The sequence below is a fragment of the Rhagoletis pomonella genome, unplaced genomic scaffold (assembly GCF_013731165.1).
Source record: "Rhagoletis pomonella isolate Grant_MI unplaced genomic scaffold, Rhpom_1.0 Rhpom_scaffold_00007, whole genome shotgun sequence".
In the NCBI taxonomy this organism is placed as follows: Eukaryota; Metazoa; Arthropoda; class Insecta; order Diptera; family Tephritidae; genus Rhagoletis; species Rhagoletis pomonella.
The window spans coordinates 68,264,647-68,278,560 of record NW_023458561.1 but is presented as its reverse complement, the minus strand read 5'-3'; the positions used below and the strand labels follow the sequence as shown (position 1 = coordinate 68,278,560).

The window sequence follows — 13,914 nt, the reverse complement described above, 5'->3', positions numbered from 1 at the left end:
TAAATAATCCAATAGGGTATAGATTCTTATTTTGATTTAATATTAATTTTTCATTGATATAACCACCAGCACGCTTTCTATGAAGTGAAAATATGGCTGTCAAACTATCAAATTGCCTGCAATAGATGTCAAGCAATAAGGCGGCATCCATTGGAAATATATTTTGTGACATGGTTATCACGACATTGGTGTTTTCCTGTGGAAACAGGGCCTTACCGAGCACCGAATTGCCGAGTACCAAGCCCTAATTTTTGTTATTGAACATAGCGAAAATAAAAAATGCAGCGCTAGACCATGAAAGGTTCGTTCAGAGAACGACAATGAACTTTTGGATGTACGTTGCCACAGGCGCCCGACATGTTTTGTAATGCATAAAAATTTACAGATTTTTTTAATTTGTATTTGGAGAAGTATCAAAATTGAAAAAAAAAAGTATCTCCCTAAAATTCATCGAAAAATGTATCAGTTTTGATGCACTTGGATCAAAACGGTCACACTGCCTGTAAAGCGGACTGCTATTGGAACAGACTAATTATGAACACTCATGTTCATATATCCGTAGTTGCGTATGTAACGTATACTCACGTGAAACTCATGGTTAATTTTCCTGTATAGATAATTGAGTTCACGAAATTGTGTTTATGTTGCCAATTCTGACCCAAATTCATGAAATAATTTCGTGAATTGGCTTATGCATAAACGTAGTAACACTTTCTCATATAACGGGTTGGTCAAAATATTAAGTTAAGTTACGGAAATAAAGTCTAGACTAAGTAAGCATTAAGGTAGTTAGTTTCTCAAATCATAGTCATCTTTTACTCATTGTAATTTTTTTAATTTGGTGGCATCATATATGCAGTACGTTGAAAGTACATCGGCCAACATTCGAGTGCGGATATATGTATAATGACTTATAAATAATACTTATATAATAACTTATAAAGTAAAGTAAAGTAAAGTAAAGTATAAAGTAAATATAACTTATTAACCTATTATATAAGAAACTTATAAACTCTTATATTTATACAAGTTATATGAAATATGGAAATATGGATGTTAAACGAAAGAGTGTTAAGAAATCTGAAGTTTTAACATTTATAGTGTTCGAGAGGGATTTCCACGTGCTGGAAAATTACATTCAAACTATTTAGTGGGTTATATTAATTATTAAAAGATCGATATCCATCGTAATGGGGTTGAAAAGGCTTTATTTCTAAAATGTCTGTATTTAGGAGGGTTGTCACGTATTTTAAAAGTTACATTCAAATAATTTAATAATTTAAATGAATTCTTAAGATATGGAGATCAATCGACATACATATTTATTTATATTTATATAGGGCGGTTGCTTCGTGATTGAAAAATCAAATTCAACCTAATTTATCAGTTAATTGAACTATGTATCACAATGCTAGATGAAAAAGATTTAAGAAGATTTCAGTTTGAAAATACTTGAGAAAGGATTTCCATCTATATGGAAATCGAATTTCATTAACTTAACGTATGGTGAATGAAATCAGAAGAAACGTAAAATTTACTTAACTTTACTTTAATTTGCAAAATATATTTGATCCATTACGGGTTGCTTTTCTTATTTTTGCCAGCAATTTCCTCATTGAATTCCTTTTGTATCGATGCCCTTAAGCTCCTTTTTGATTTTATTAACTAATTAAGTGGTATTTTTTTTGCGGTGTATCATTTGCCGTAAACACACCTTTTCAAATTTGTCCAAAAAGTTTCAATTCGCCTCAGTTGTGGGACATTTGGAAGGTTGTACTCTTTAGGTACAAATTCAATTCCACGGTTATCTAAGTCTCTTAGGGTATACATAGTTAATATGCAAAACAAGATTTGTCTGTTTTTTTTTTTTTTAGTATGAGCCAAGGCATCTTAAACAGAGCAAAAACAATATTTGAGTGTATTTTGTTGTTATGTGTTTTTTTAATCATAGTGTGCCATGTGAAATATACATAAATAAATAAAATAAAAAATTAAATATAAATATATATAGAAAATATAAGGGAACTTTTTCCAAGTTTTCCGAAGGCGACACGTTTTCTTATTGCCAGCAACAAAAATTGTTTGGTGGGTAACAAAAATTAAAAAAAAAAAAAATTTTTTTTGGTTTATACATACATATGAATTTGTCTTTATTAATACGGACGGCGCTCGTTGCGTGACGGCAATAGTGCATGCATACCTATAATTACAAGTGGAAAAAATATTATCAATATACAACTTATGTCAAAATATATCGTAACTAGAATTTAATTTATAGAAACAAAAGTCCCTTGAGTTTAAAAAGCGCCAAACACTACGCGCCATATTTGAATGTATCTCGAAAAAAAAACGCTAGATTTCCTTAGAGGACATTGACTACGTGATAAAAACCTAAGCCCCCCGACCCTCACTGTGCTGAAGTGTGGTATTTTGAAGAAAGGAGAAGGTTATCAATTCATCGGAATATTTTTTTTTTGTGTGTATGTTACCGCATAACCTTGGTCCACGCTAACCGATCTCTATAATTCTTTTTATAATTTTATAATTTTTTTAAAGGAAAGCTGTTACCTCATAGGTGGTCCCATACTAATTTGCTTAAATCGGATCATTGGATCATGAAGAAATTAATCTTTGACTTGAAGTCGGTTTTGTTTTTTGCTTAAAAACTACTTGTTTCAAATGTCAGTTAAACTACTCTGGCACTCAATGCCTCATATGAGATTACTCATTTATACACCTCGGCGCTACTATTTTTATGATCACATAAAAGTAGAAATTTTCTAACCTAATTCTAAAAAAAAAACTGTTTGGCAAAATAAAGATATCAGATTGTTGCTTTTTCTTCAAGATGTCCTTGCTGGCTGAGCTGTTTCGGTAGGAATATTTCTTATTTGAGATTCTTCCGTTTCGCTCCCCGATTCAAGCGCGTTGGATCTGTTGGCAATTCGTCGCTGGCAGATGTATACTAAACTGTTGTGGTGAAATAATAAAAAATTCATGCCATATTTGGACGAGGATTAATAAATGGGTTTATATGTATTTATATGCCATATTTACGAATGATTTTCAAACTTACATCATAACAACGATGCACTCCACGTACAGTCCTACGCTGATAAAATTAAATAAGCCAGGATAAATGTTAAGTGTGTGATTATAGACCAGCGTATATAAAGGGGCAGCAGCCAATGGTGTGAGCGTATTCACGCATGATGATAGAGAAAAGACTTTGCCTAAAATATTAGCACATAATGAGTTTACTTAGTTTCCGCATTTCTTTTTGTTTGTTTGTTTGTTTTTAAGCCAATGTTTTTGTACCAATTTCATTTGATGGCACTGCAAACGAAATAATTGCCTGCAACATGGGAGCCGTGATGCCTGACATAAAACCAAAGCCGGATGCCATATACATTTGCCAGAAGCTCTGCGCCAGTGCACGAGTTAAACTGTCGAAAATGCAACCAGCGAGTCCAATGATCGCTACCATGGCGAATGATACTTTGAAGAGCTGAAGAAGACGATGTAGACATTGCAGATGCTGCAATTAGCGAAACCATTGACGTATCATTTAAGTACTTACTTTTCTGAATATTCCAAAGGCAACACCACATCCCAGCATTTTAATTGTTATCGCAGCGGCATTATAGTAGGTGAACTGTTGTAATGTTACATTGAATTTGTTACGCAAGAACAAATAGAAGATGCTAATTTCCCCAGCTGAAAAAAAAGTGCATATATTACATAATATATGTTTGAGCGTCAAGTATGTTGATATATGTACGTACATAAATAACTAATAAAAAATTCAAAATTCACTTTTCGATTTTTATGATGGATTTCATCGGGCGCGTTTCTAAGACGCAACTGTTTACCTCAACTGTTGCTGAAATGCTGTCAACTGTTGAGTTCAACAGTTACATCTTAGAAACGGGATGATACATTAACTGCCAAAACATTTGTAAACAAGCAAAATTAAATGTACGTGCATTTTATTTTATTAGCAGCCAGTTTCGCCTTATATAAATTGTTGACTCCATGTAGCGAAATTATTTTATGATGGAAAAAATGGCGTAACGGTGCCAACCGTTGAGCTGAGCGGAACTACTCAACTGTGCGTTTCTGAAACAAACACTCAAAAGTTTAGCAACAGCTACGTCTTAGAAACGCGCCCATCGAATTACAATTCCCACATAATTTTATGAAAAAAATTTATAAAAATGTTAGTCAAGACTTTTTCAATTTCAGTTGCGATGTTGTTACGTCTTTTTGTCGTCAAGGAGACGATATGTAGAAAATACTCATGGTGTAATAATAACAAGGTGTTGTCAGTAACTTAACCTCACTTTTTCGGCAGGTCTATTCCGGTCACGCATTTTAAAGTACTAGAAAAGGTACTAATTATTTACTACCTTTAATCCGTTGGTGCATACTATTTCAAATTAAATGTAGAAAAATGTATAATTACAGGCTTATAAGCCTGAATATATGTTTGTATCGGCAGCTCCACACAGCTTGGACATATATTGTAACTTTAAAAAAATAAAAGCCGTAAAATAAGGCAATTTCCTATAAGACTGTAAATGATTTTCTAAGTAGATTAAAACACATAAATATCGATAATATAAGCGAATTCCTAATTTAACCATGCAGCCACTCTATTCTAGTGTATCAGTAGTTCATTTGGCTCAATATTATGACAATGCAGCAAAAGTTATTTAATATAAAAGAGCGCCTTTCCATACGATTTTTGTGTACGTTTTTTTTCCATTGATAACCACGATATCTTTTATTTTTCTACTTTTTGAGGACAAAAATTATACAGATCCAGCAATTTTAAATATTAATATTGTTCTGAAAACACCAAGTTCTTTAAAAATCGCGATAAAACGAATTACTAAAATGGAGTATTTTAGATACTATTTCCCAACGAATAGTAGTATAAAAATTAAGATCGGCAGCACTGAAAATAAGCATGCCGATCTTGTCAAAATCACAACAAACACGTTGCTACTGACAACACCTTGTTATTATTCCACCATGGAAAATACTTATTTAATACTCACACATTATGAAATTCATAACTACTGAAATGGAGTTTGTACAACCAATAATGGCGCGACCATAATTTGGACGACGCGCCACACATGCCCGCACGAGCGCCTTGATAAGTCCAATATCGAAGAAGTTGCGGGCCTTGTGCTAAATTAAAAATGAACTGAAAGAAATTAATAAAATAAAAACCGCATTTCACTTACCGAAAAACTGGCTTCTTCAACATCTAAGCTTTCGCCAATAAAAAAGAAGACGTACAGTAAGGCGCTTAAGACAAGCACAGCGGACGCCGCACATATCACGGTAACACTAGTCAAGCGCAACAAGTAACTGCCCAATACATTGCCAGCCACTACACCCAGACCCATTGTCATATCAATATAGAACATTCTTAAAGGAATAACGAATACCCAAATTAAATCCCAAATCTGATGTTTCAACTTAGTCCTACCGCTTAGCTTTGCTCTCCATATCGGATACATCAGATATATAGCAGAAGACGATAGTCATCATTGCGGTACCTCCGCCAACTATCGTGAATGGAATGCCTCCTAGCAAGTAGAACCAAGGGTTCAGCGACAGCGTTTCAGAAACGCTTACCAATGTTGCAGTTAAAATGTAACCAATAAATGAAGCTATGCCAAAAAAACACATATCAACTATATATATAATTGTGCAGGTCGTACATACATACATACCAGCATATGTCACCAATAGCACCGGTCGTCGTCCAAATTTATCCGACCAAGGCCCTATGAACAGAACAACAATGCCGGGCCATACATTATTTAGCATTACCTGAAAATAAAAAGAATGAATGTAAAATAAAATAAAAGCAAAATAGAATAAAATAATATTTAATAAAAAGGGAATTAAATTTAAATAATTTAAAACATACATATGCAATGAAACAAAATTAGAACAATAATATATCAGATCTGCGAAATTTCACTTTTTTTCCCGTCTTAAGAATGGCTAGGGGTGATTATTGAAAACTTGTTTGCGCTGAAAAACAAATCTGACCTTGAAAATTCTCCAGTAGTCAAGATTTTATTCGGGTATGGATTTTCTTTTTTAATTTTCTGCAAAAGGATAGATAGTACTACTGTTCAGCTTTAAAATACATATTCCCAAATCATCCAACATTTAAAAAAGATGTAAAATTTTGAATTCAAACTTTTAGTCATGCAAATATACACGTTGGAGTTATTTTTGATTGTTCTTTATGTTTTTTTTTAATTATAAAATAAATCGGGGAAAATGGAGAGTAGTACTATGCTATCCTTTTGTGGGAAATTAAAAAAATTTCCTTACTCGTAAAATTGGCGTTCTTAACAATTTAACCTAAAATTTGCAGAAGTCCTGACGTACTGCAGAATTTTCAAGAATTACCCCTACCCGTTTTAGAAGCTGTATCTGCCGGAATGTGTAATCACTAAAATAAAACAATTATATCAAATTGCATGATTCGAGATTTTCTCATATTATAAATCCTTATCAATATCATCCGCAATAATTGAGTCTATTTAAAACATTTTTACTGCGTTTTTCTTCAATTTATGGCCACTGTATTTTTCATTTTGCTGGCTTTTGAATAACTCGTTAATCGATGCAGAACCGGATTACATTAACGGTGCAGCGAAACAAAGGTTTCGCCTTCCGTGGACCGCAAATTTTTTCATTGTCGGTTTGACAGCCACCACCACCTTTTCGCTGACATCACAGTATTTTTTTCGCACTAGTGATTAATATTAAATTTTAATATGGCACCTATTTGGCGAAAAGTTGTACCTAAAAGTGGATAAACGTACCTAAAAAGTGGATATATGTTTTCTTTTGCATAATTTTTCGATGAGTGGTGGACTAGTTACTTCTTCCTTCGGTGCCATATCTTCTTCTGGACTTACATCAAACAATCTGTTCTATTAAAATGGCCTTGAAAGGAATTTCTCCGAGCAGTTGAAGCCAAACCTATGCTTTAACCAGGGTTATTGCGAATATTCGCATTCGCATTCGCAACCGCGGAGCTTCCGCATTAATTTTAACATTCGCACTCGCAATAAACAATGCGGAGCTTTTGCGAATGCGAATATTGTGCAAGTGGACCGATAAAACGTATATATGGCAAAAAAATAATTAGATATTGTAGCCAATATTTTTGTCTGTGGTCGTAGGAGTATTTGTGTAACAAAACTGGTCAAATGTCATATGTATCAACTTTGATAAAAATGTCTTTAAAATATTATTTCTTAAGCTATATAACCGAGTTATCAATGGGCAGTCATAAAAGTTCCCACTTCTACTTCACCTTTGACGTACAGTGACGATCAAAACTGTAACATGGAGTAACACTTTTTATTTCAGCTGTCGCTATCTTTCCAAGTTGTAACGACATTCATACTGTTGTTGTATATTTTTATTGGTACATCTTTGCTTCCTCTGTCATAACGATTTGAAGTCAATTCAACAACATTAACAAAACCAGCAGACAAAAATGTAAATTAAGGCAAATGTTACAGTTTTGCACTCATATATTTTTAATAACTTTTTGACAATTTTCACAAAAAAAAAAGAATTATTAACACAATGTTCAGTAGGCTTTTGCTTTATTTAGTTCCTGGTTGCAATTTGGCATACCTAATGTGTATGTCTGTAAAAATTCTGGAGGTATAGCCTCCCATATATCCTTGGTGTACTTTCACAGCTCATGTACTCCATTGGACGGACTTGGATACTTAGTAAGATGCGCTTTTAGTTGATTTCGCAAATTCTCGATGAGATTCATGTCCTCGGATTGTGGAGGTCATTTCAAATTAGCAAATTTCTGCTTTTGTTCCAGTCTTTGCGAACATGTGCAGTGAGTTTTGGTTGCTTTTTCAGCAGAAACTCTAATTTTTTCGACTACATCTTGCAAATTTTGTTGAAATATGAGCAGATCCTGTTCCTTACGCATAATGCGTACAAACGGATCAACAACATTTTTGAAATACAACCTCAAACTAATATTGACCGACCGCTGTGATTCACAGTTTGCCATACATGATGCGCTTAGGCGTAATTCGGGCCTTTGATACAATACCATGCCCGGCCATCTGATTGAAAGCGATTAATTTTGTCTTGTCAGACCAAATAACCCTCAATTAAATCTTACAAATTTGTTTTTTATTGAATTCTGTAAGGCCTAACATATCCCAATAGGCAACGGTCCGGTTTTCGTGCGATGCAGCAAAACGCTGCCACACTCGCACATGTATTTTGATCAAATTTGCTTTTTTCTTCTTTATGATGCCTTTGCGCTCAATTTGGCAATTCTTCGCCTCACTGTCTAATCATTTGCATTCAATTTTAATACCTTAAGCGCTTCTGTAGTAGTGGCTGCAGCGCTACTTGCTACTAAGTTTACAAGATATCGGACTGTAATATATTTTGACAGACTTCCTTTGTCCTTAGTAACACTTTAGGCTATATTTTTTCTCAGTCTTAACATTTTCATGTGGCAAACTCCACAATTTTTTGCCACTTTCCCTGCGGTCCCGCCTTTTCGCAGTAAATCTATTATTTACATTTATGTTTCCTGATTAACCATATTATTTATTGGTGATCACTTCTTGAATAAATTACAATACAGAAAAAAGTCATCTGACTTCCAACTAAGCAAAAGATAACGTATAATGCAAAACTGAGAGTGAGTGCAAAACTGTAACATTTGCCTTAACTTACATTTTTGTCTCCAGGTTTTTTTATTGTTGTTGGATTGACCTCAAATCGTTATGAGAGCGGGAGTACGGGTGTACCAATAAGAATATACAACAAAAGTATGAAAGTCGTTCAAACTATGAAAGATAGCGGTGGCTGAAATAAAAAGTGTTACATCATGTTACAGTTTTGCTCGTCACTGTACGTCAAAGAGAACATAGTCCTTTTAATAATTTTTTTTTTCTTTGCTTTAAATACCTGCTTTGGCTTCTTTCTTTATTATGATTTTTTTGGACCAATCTTAAAAAAACTACTAGACGCAAAAGAAGAAAGTGTGCACTGTAATTCTTAACAAAATTTTCGTGATTTGCGTGTGATGTTATAGGCGACATACACGGTGCGTCTGACTGAGTGAGTCGGGTTTGGATGTTTTTGTGAAAATAAATATGTGTTAGTTACACCAACATGACTCCCGCCATGACTCTGAATGATTCAAGTGTGTGTAGCCGAAGGCGAGTCAACATGTACACAAATGACTCGCGAGTCAGACGTACCGCGTATGCCACCTACTACATTTATTCGTTTGAATAATTTCAAATGGGGCTCTTTGTGGAATTTATTTTTAGCAAAAATTTAAAAAATAGTAGTTTTGTTTACTTGTTGGATAATAGTTTTTTCATAGGGATATACATTGGATCCTTGGCTAAAAACTTCTGTGATAAAACTGTCCCTTCTTTGCTATTTAAAGTCAATGAGTAAGCTCCTTCAATAGGGATTTCCAGTATAAATGATCAACGTCTAGCTATAAAGAAAATCGATGCTCAAATAATTAAAAAAACTATAGGTCTGACCTTTAATTAGATAAGAATTACGTAACTATCTGTTGTTCAAATGCTTATAAAAAACGGGGTGCTTTAAAAAAAAAAAAAAAAAACAAAAATGCGATTCGGCTGGCAGCCATGACTTTGAAAACAGAATTTTGTTCAAAAATAATAATCTATTTTCCATATCAACCTATTTTGCTCGCTATAAGCACAAATTTTTCAAAGCAGTCGCAGAAGAAAGTATTAAAAATTAATTACAAAAACTAAAATCAAAAAGTGCTGATAAAGTTACAGGTTCTCCAAATTCTGAAACAACATGACATATGGAGCTGGTTTGGCTTGTAAGCGCTGTTTAAACAACGATCTCGCCATTATGCTAGATTCTATTTGTTTTTTTAATTATCTAATCTAATCTAATTAGATATTCGCATCCGCATTCGCATCCGCGGATGTCTAAAATTCCGCATCCGCAACATCCCTTGTTTTAACCAATGTTTACGCCCCTTTACAAGGAGGGAAGGCTTTTGGAATTCCCATACTGGAAAACTCGCTGAAATGCCTTGGAAAATAGGAGAAAATTTGCCGATAAGTCGTTTGGCTATGTTCCAAATGTACCTCAAATAACGTGCTTATACCGTGTATACGTTCAAATTTAATGGGTTAAAGAGTGGGTACAATGTTACCTAGTTCTACATCACTATTTCGCACCACATATTCGCTTCTTCCTCTTCTTCTTCTTCTTCAAAACTATTCTTTACTCTCTCATTCTCGGAATATTGTAACGTCACACCCAGTTGCTTTTAGCTCGATTGGCGCTAACCGTTATTTTAGATTGCAAAAGTTTACGACTTCAAGACATTAAGACGCTTAAGGCTCTTTGTGAATCCCTTAAATATAACTTTAAATAAATGCCAACTTCATATACGTAACTTTTTTAAGGAAGATTTTCTACACAAATGGCAGGCTTTATCGGGAGTGTCGGGAAAGGATTGCTTTCCGTCACGCCGGAAAATGTTTAAAAGCAACCCTATATTGCCTGTCAAGGCCATTTGGAAATTAATACCGTTGGTCCCGATATCCCGCGCCCATCTCTAGTGTAAGTTCAGTACTTCGACAATACTGCAGAAACGAGAAGGCAATATCTCCTTTAGTTTAAATGTTTTCGCTTTCCGTAGTAAGATAAATTGTGGTTGGACGCTTTGTAAATCCCCAACCTGTATTTTCCAAATCTAGATAATTGTAGAAACATGCAAAATAGTTACATATGCAGTGGCGGATTTAAATATTTGCCGCCCCTAGGCAATTCATAACTTGCCGCCCTTTTTTCACGAAAAAAATATATATATATATATATCAAATATGATTGTTATTGTCAGTGCTTTATTACAATATAGTTCGTTAATAATGAAATACATAACGGAATTAACAAATTCGACATCAGCATGGATAAGGTATTCAACAAAAACCCTCTTTCAAACACTTCTTTTTCACAGTTCTTTACGTCTTGATTTTTCAGCTGCGAATTCGCCGATAATATCTTCACAATCGATAGATAGAAACAAATCTGACTCTATAGTCAGCAACGCAAGAGCATTCAGTTTGTTTTCGCTCAATGAAGATCTGAGATAGTTTTTCACGCGTTTTAAAACAGAAAACGATCTTTCTGCGCTACAATTGGAAATAGGAATTGAAACAAACATCCGCAACGCAATTTCAACATTAGGGTAAGAGATCTGCAGATTATCCTGTCTCAGCATTTTCAACAGTTCCAGAGGAGAATAATTTAAAATCTTCTTTTCGGTGCAGTATGCCTTGAAAAAGACCATTTCATTTTTTAAATTTTTTTCTTTTAATTTAGCTGTCTTAAATTTTGCCGCCCCTTAATTCTGCCGCCCTAGGCTTCAGCCTATGTTGCCTGTACGATAAATCCGCCACTGTACATATGTATGTATGAGATTTTAATTGATTTATCATTATTTCCTTAATTGATTGTTTAAGCATAGAATACAGCAACGAAAATAAAGTCTATTACTGCATGCCAAATAAAACAAAACATTCTAATTGGGTATGAAAATGATCCCTCCATTTCGTCGATACAACGTCAAGTCGTAATTATTATTATTTTTTTTTGTAATATTTAATTAAAGAAAAAAATATATATACATAATGGATTGGGCTTTGATGTGAAATAGGCTACTTTGTAAGAAACAGAGTTTAATTAAATTCACATATTAATGAATGTTTTATCTGTTTATATATGCACATACATATTTATTCATCGTTATCAGTATTGTTGTTATCGCAATACTCGTTGAACACTTATCACATTCCCACACTCACCTTCGCCTCCTCCGTCTTGGGAATGATTCCACGCAAAGGCTCACAGGCACTCTCATTGTAATGGTAGACGGCAACACAGGTTTGATAGAGCTCCTGGTTCAGCATCACAGGACCGGATATCATTATAGCAAGAAAAAGTAAAAAAACTGGCAATTCTAAGGACATAATGCGTCTGCGCAAAGGACGCCTCGGCTGCGGCGCAAGTGGTTCTTCCGGCGAGGATGCATCGGCTGGAAGTGGCGTTCCATCGTTTGTAGTCGACGTCGTAGCGTATGTAGCGTTTGAGATGAGCACCTCAGGATCGAAGGATGTGTCAGTGCTGGCAATTGATGGAGTCTCCAGTATGCGTTTTTCATCTTGCTCCACCATTTTGAAGACTTCTCACTTATCGGGGTTAAAGGTGGTTTGTTGATTTTCAAACAAAGCCAAACTAACATGAAATATATGTATGTAAGTAGTATTTACATTTTTTTTTTTCCTCACCGTTTGCTGCCGTTAAATTGTGTTGGTTAATGATTTAATTTGTTTACCGCTGTATCTCCACACATATGTATACATATATGTATGTATGTAGCTATGTTTTTATAGCGAGTTTATAAACATTTATGCGTAATTTTGATTGAAGATTAAAATTGTCGAGTGTTCGCTAAATTCGCTCACTTGCTTTGTTTGGAATTTTGCGCACTATCGGTGGACTTCTAATAACGAATATATTTAAAAACAAACTGACTAGTGAAGTGACTCTTTACAGACATTAAACTCTCTCATTGGATAATTAGACCCAGATAATTATGCCCGATAACAGGTGTTTGTACTACATATGTACATATATACTATACTACCCTGCCCACCTTTAGTTCATACACTTCACTTTTTTAGTTTATACAATCCTGCAGCAATAATATGTCAAAGTGTATAATGCCTGGTTTTCACTATGTCAAATTCAGTGCCATTTGTCATCAAATAAGTGAAAACACATTGTCTAATGAAACTTAAAACCGGTTTATCGATTGACTGGCTATCTGTCTGTTTTTGGCCCATAATATATAAAGGTATGGGAAAATGAGATGAAGTGGTGTCAAAAATATGTTGACAAAATTTGTTGTCAAATGTTCTGACATAGTGAAAACCAGTCTTAAAGTAAAGGTGGGCAGGCACCTACATGCATATTTATGCACGCATTTAAGTAAGTGCTTACAAGTTTATATTTGGTGGTTTAAGCGTCATACTCTCCAATCTGAATTTGATTTCTAACTATTTAGCTTGCATGACTTTGCGTGAGATATTCGAATATTTTTGATGTGTGTTTTTTATTTTAAGATTCAATTATCTACCGGATGTGCAAAATACCTAGGTCCTGTTTATCAATGTCTGGTTATCACTACCTCCCGGTTAAACATCATTATCGACGTTTTCGACATCATTTATAAAACATGTGATCGATAAAGTCGTCATTGTGTTCAATCGGAGCTTCTACTTACGATTTGTGTTAACCAGACATTGAAAAACCGGCCCAATTCCATGATTTTTATATGAACGTATTAAACTAAGGTCCGGTTACTCAATGTTTGGTTATTACTAATCAGAGGTTAAACACAGTTACCGACGTTATCGACTCCCTATTTGCTTATTTGCTATGGGGTCGATAACGATGTTTAAACTACAGTTAGTGTTAACTAAACATTAATTAACCGGCCCTAACAGTTCTCACGACGTCGTTCGTGAGAGACCTAACTACATATACATATGTATGTACAATGTACGTTGTACATAAGTATGTAAGTATAAATACCTAAAACCACAATTCTGTAATATCCCAAGTCCATACAAACTATGAAACCTAGCAAAACCGCTTTTTTAATAAACATGAGTTCAGTCTGCTACAGTATCCGGACCTTAGAGTTTCGAGTGCATCCTGTGGTAGTTGAAACGTCGTTTATGGTTAGTCGGTACATCTTCGTGTCCACTGATTGGCTTACGTATGTATGTATGTCTGGATCTG

General features: G+C 34.4%; 1 protein-coding gene across 1 annotated transcript; it reads right to left on the bottom strand.

Moving 5' to 3' along the window:
* Positions 1-2,843: 2,843 nt before the first annotated feature.
* LOC118743981 (proton-coupled folate transporter-like) lies at positions 2,844-12,281 on the bottom strand. Its single transcript, XM_036476744.1, has 9 exons — positions 11,913-12,281; positions 5,751-5,850; positions 5,504-5,687; positions 5,256-5,442; positions 5,064-5,199; positions 3,581-3,717; positions 3,319-3,508; positions 3,077-3,233; positions 2,844-2,970 (listed from the first exon to the last, which is right to left on the bottom strand). The coding sequence occupies exons 1-9, from the start codon at positions 12,279-12,281 to the stop codon at positions 2,844-2,846; spliced, it is 1,587 nt and encodes a 528-aa protein (XP_036332637.1).
* Between the last annotated feature and the right edge of the window lie 1,633 nt (positions 12,282-13,914).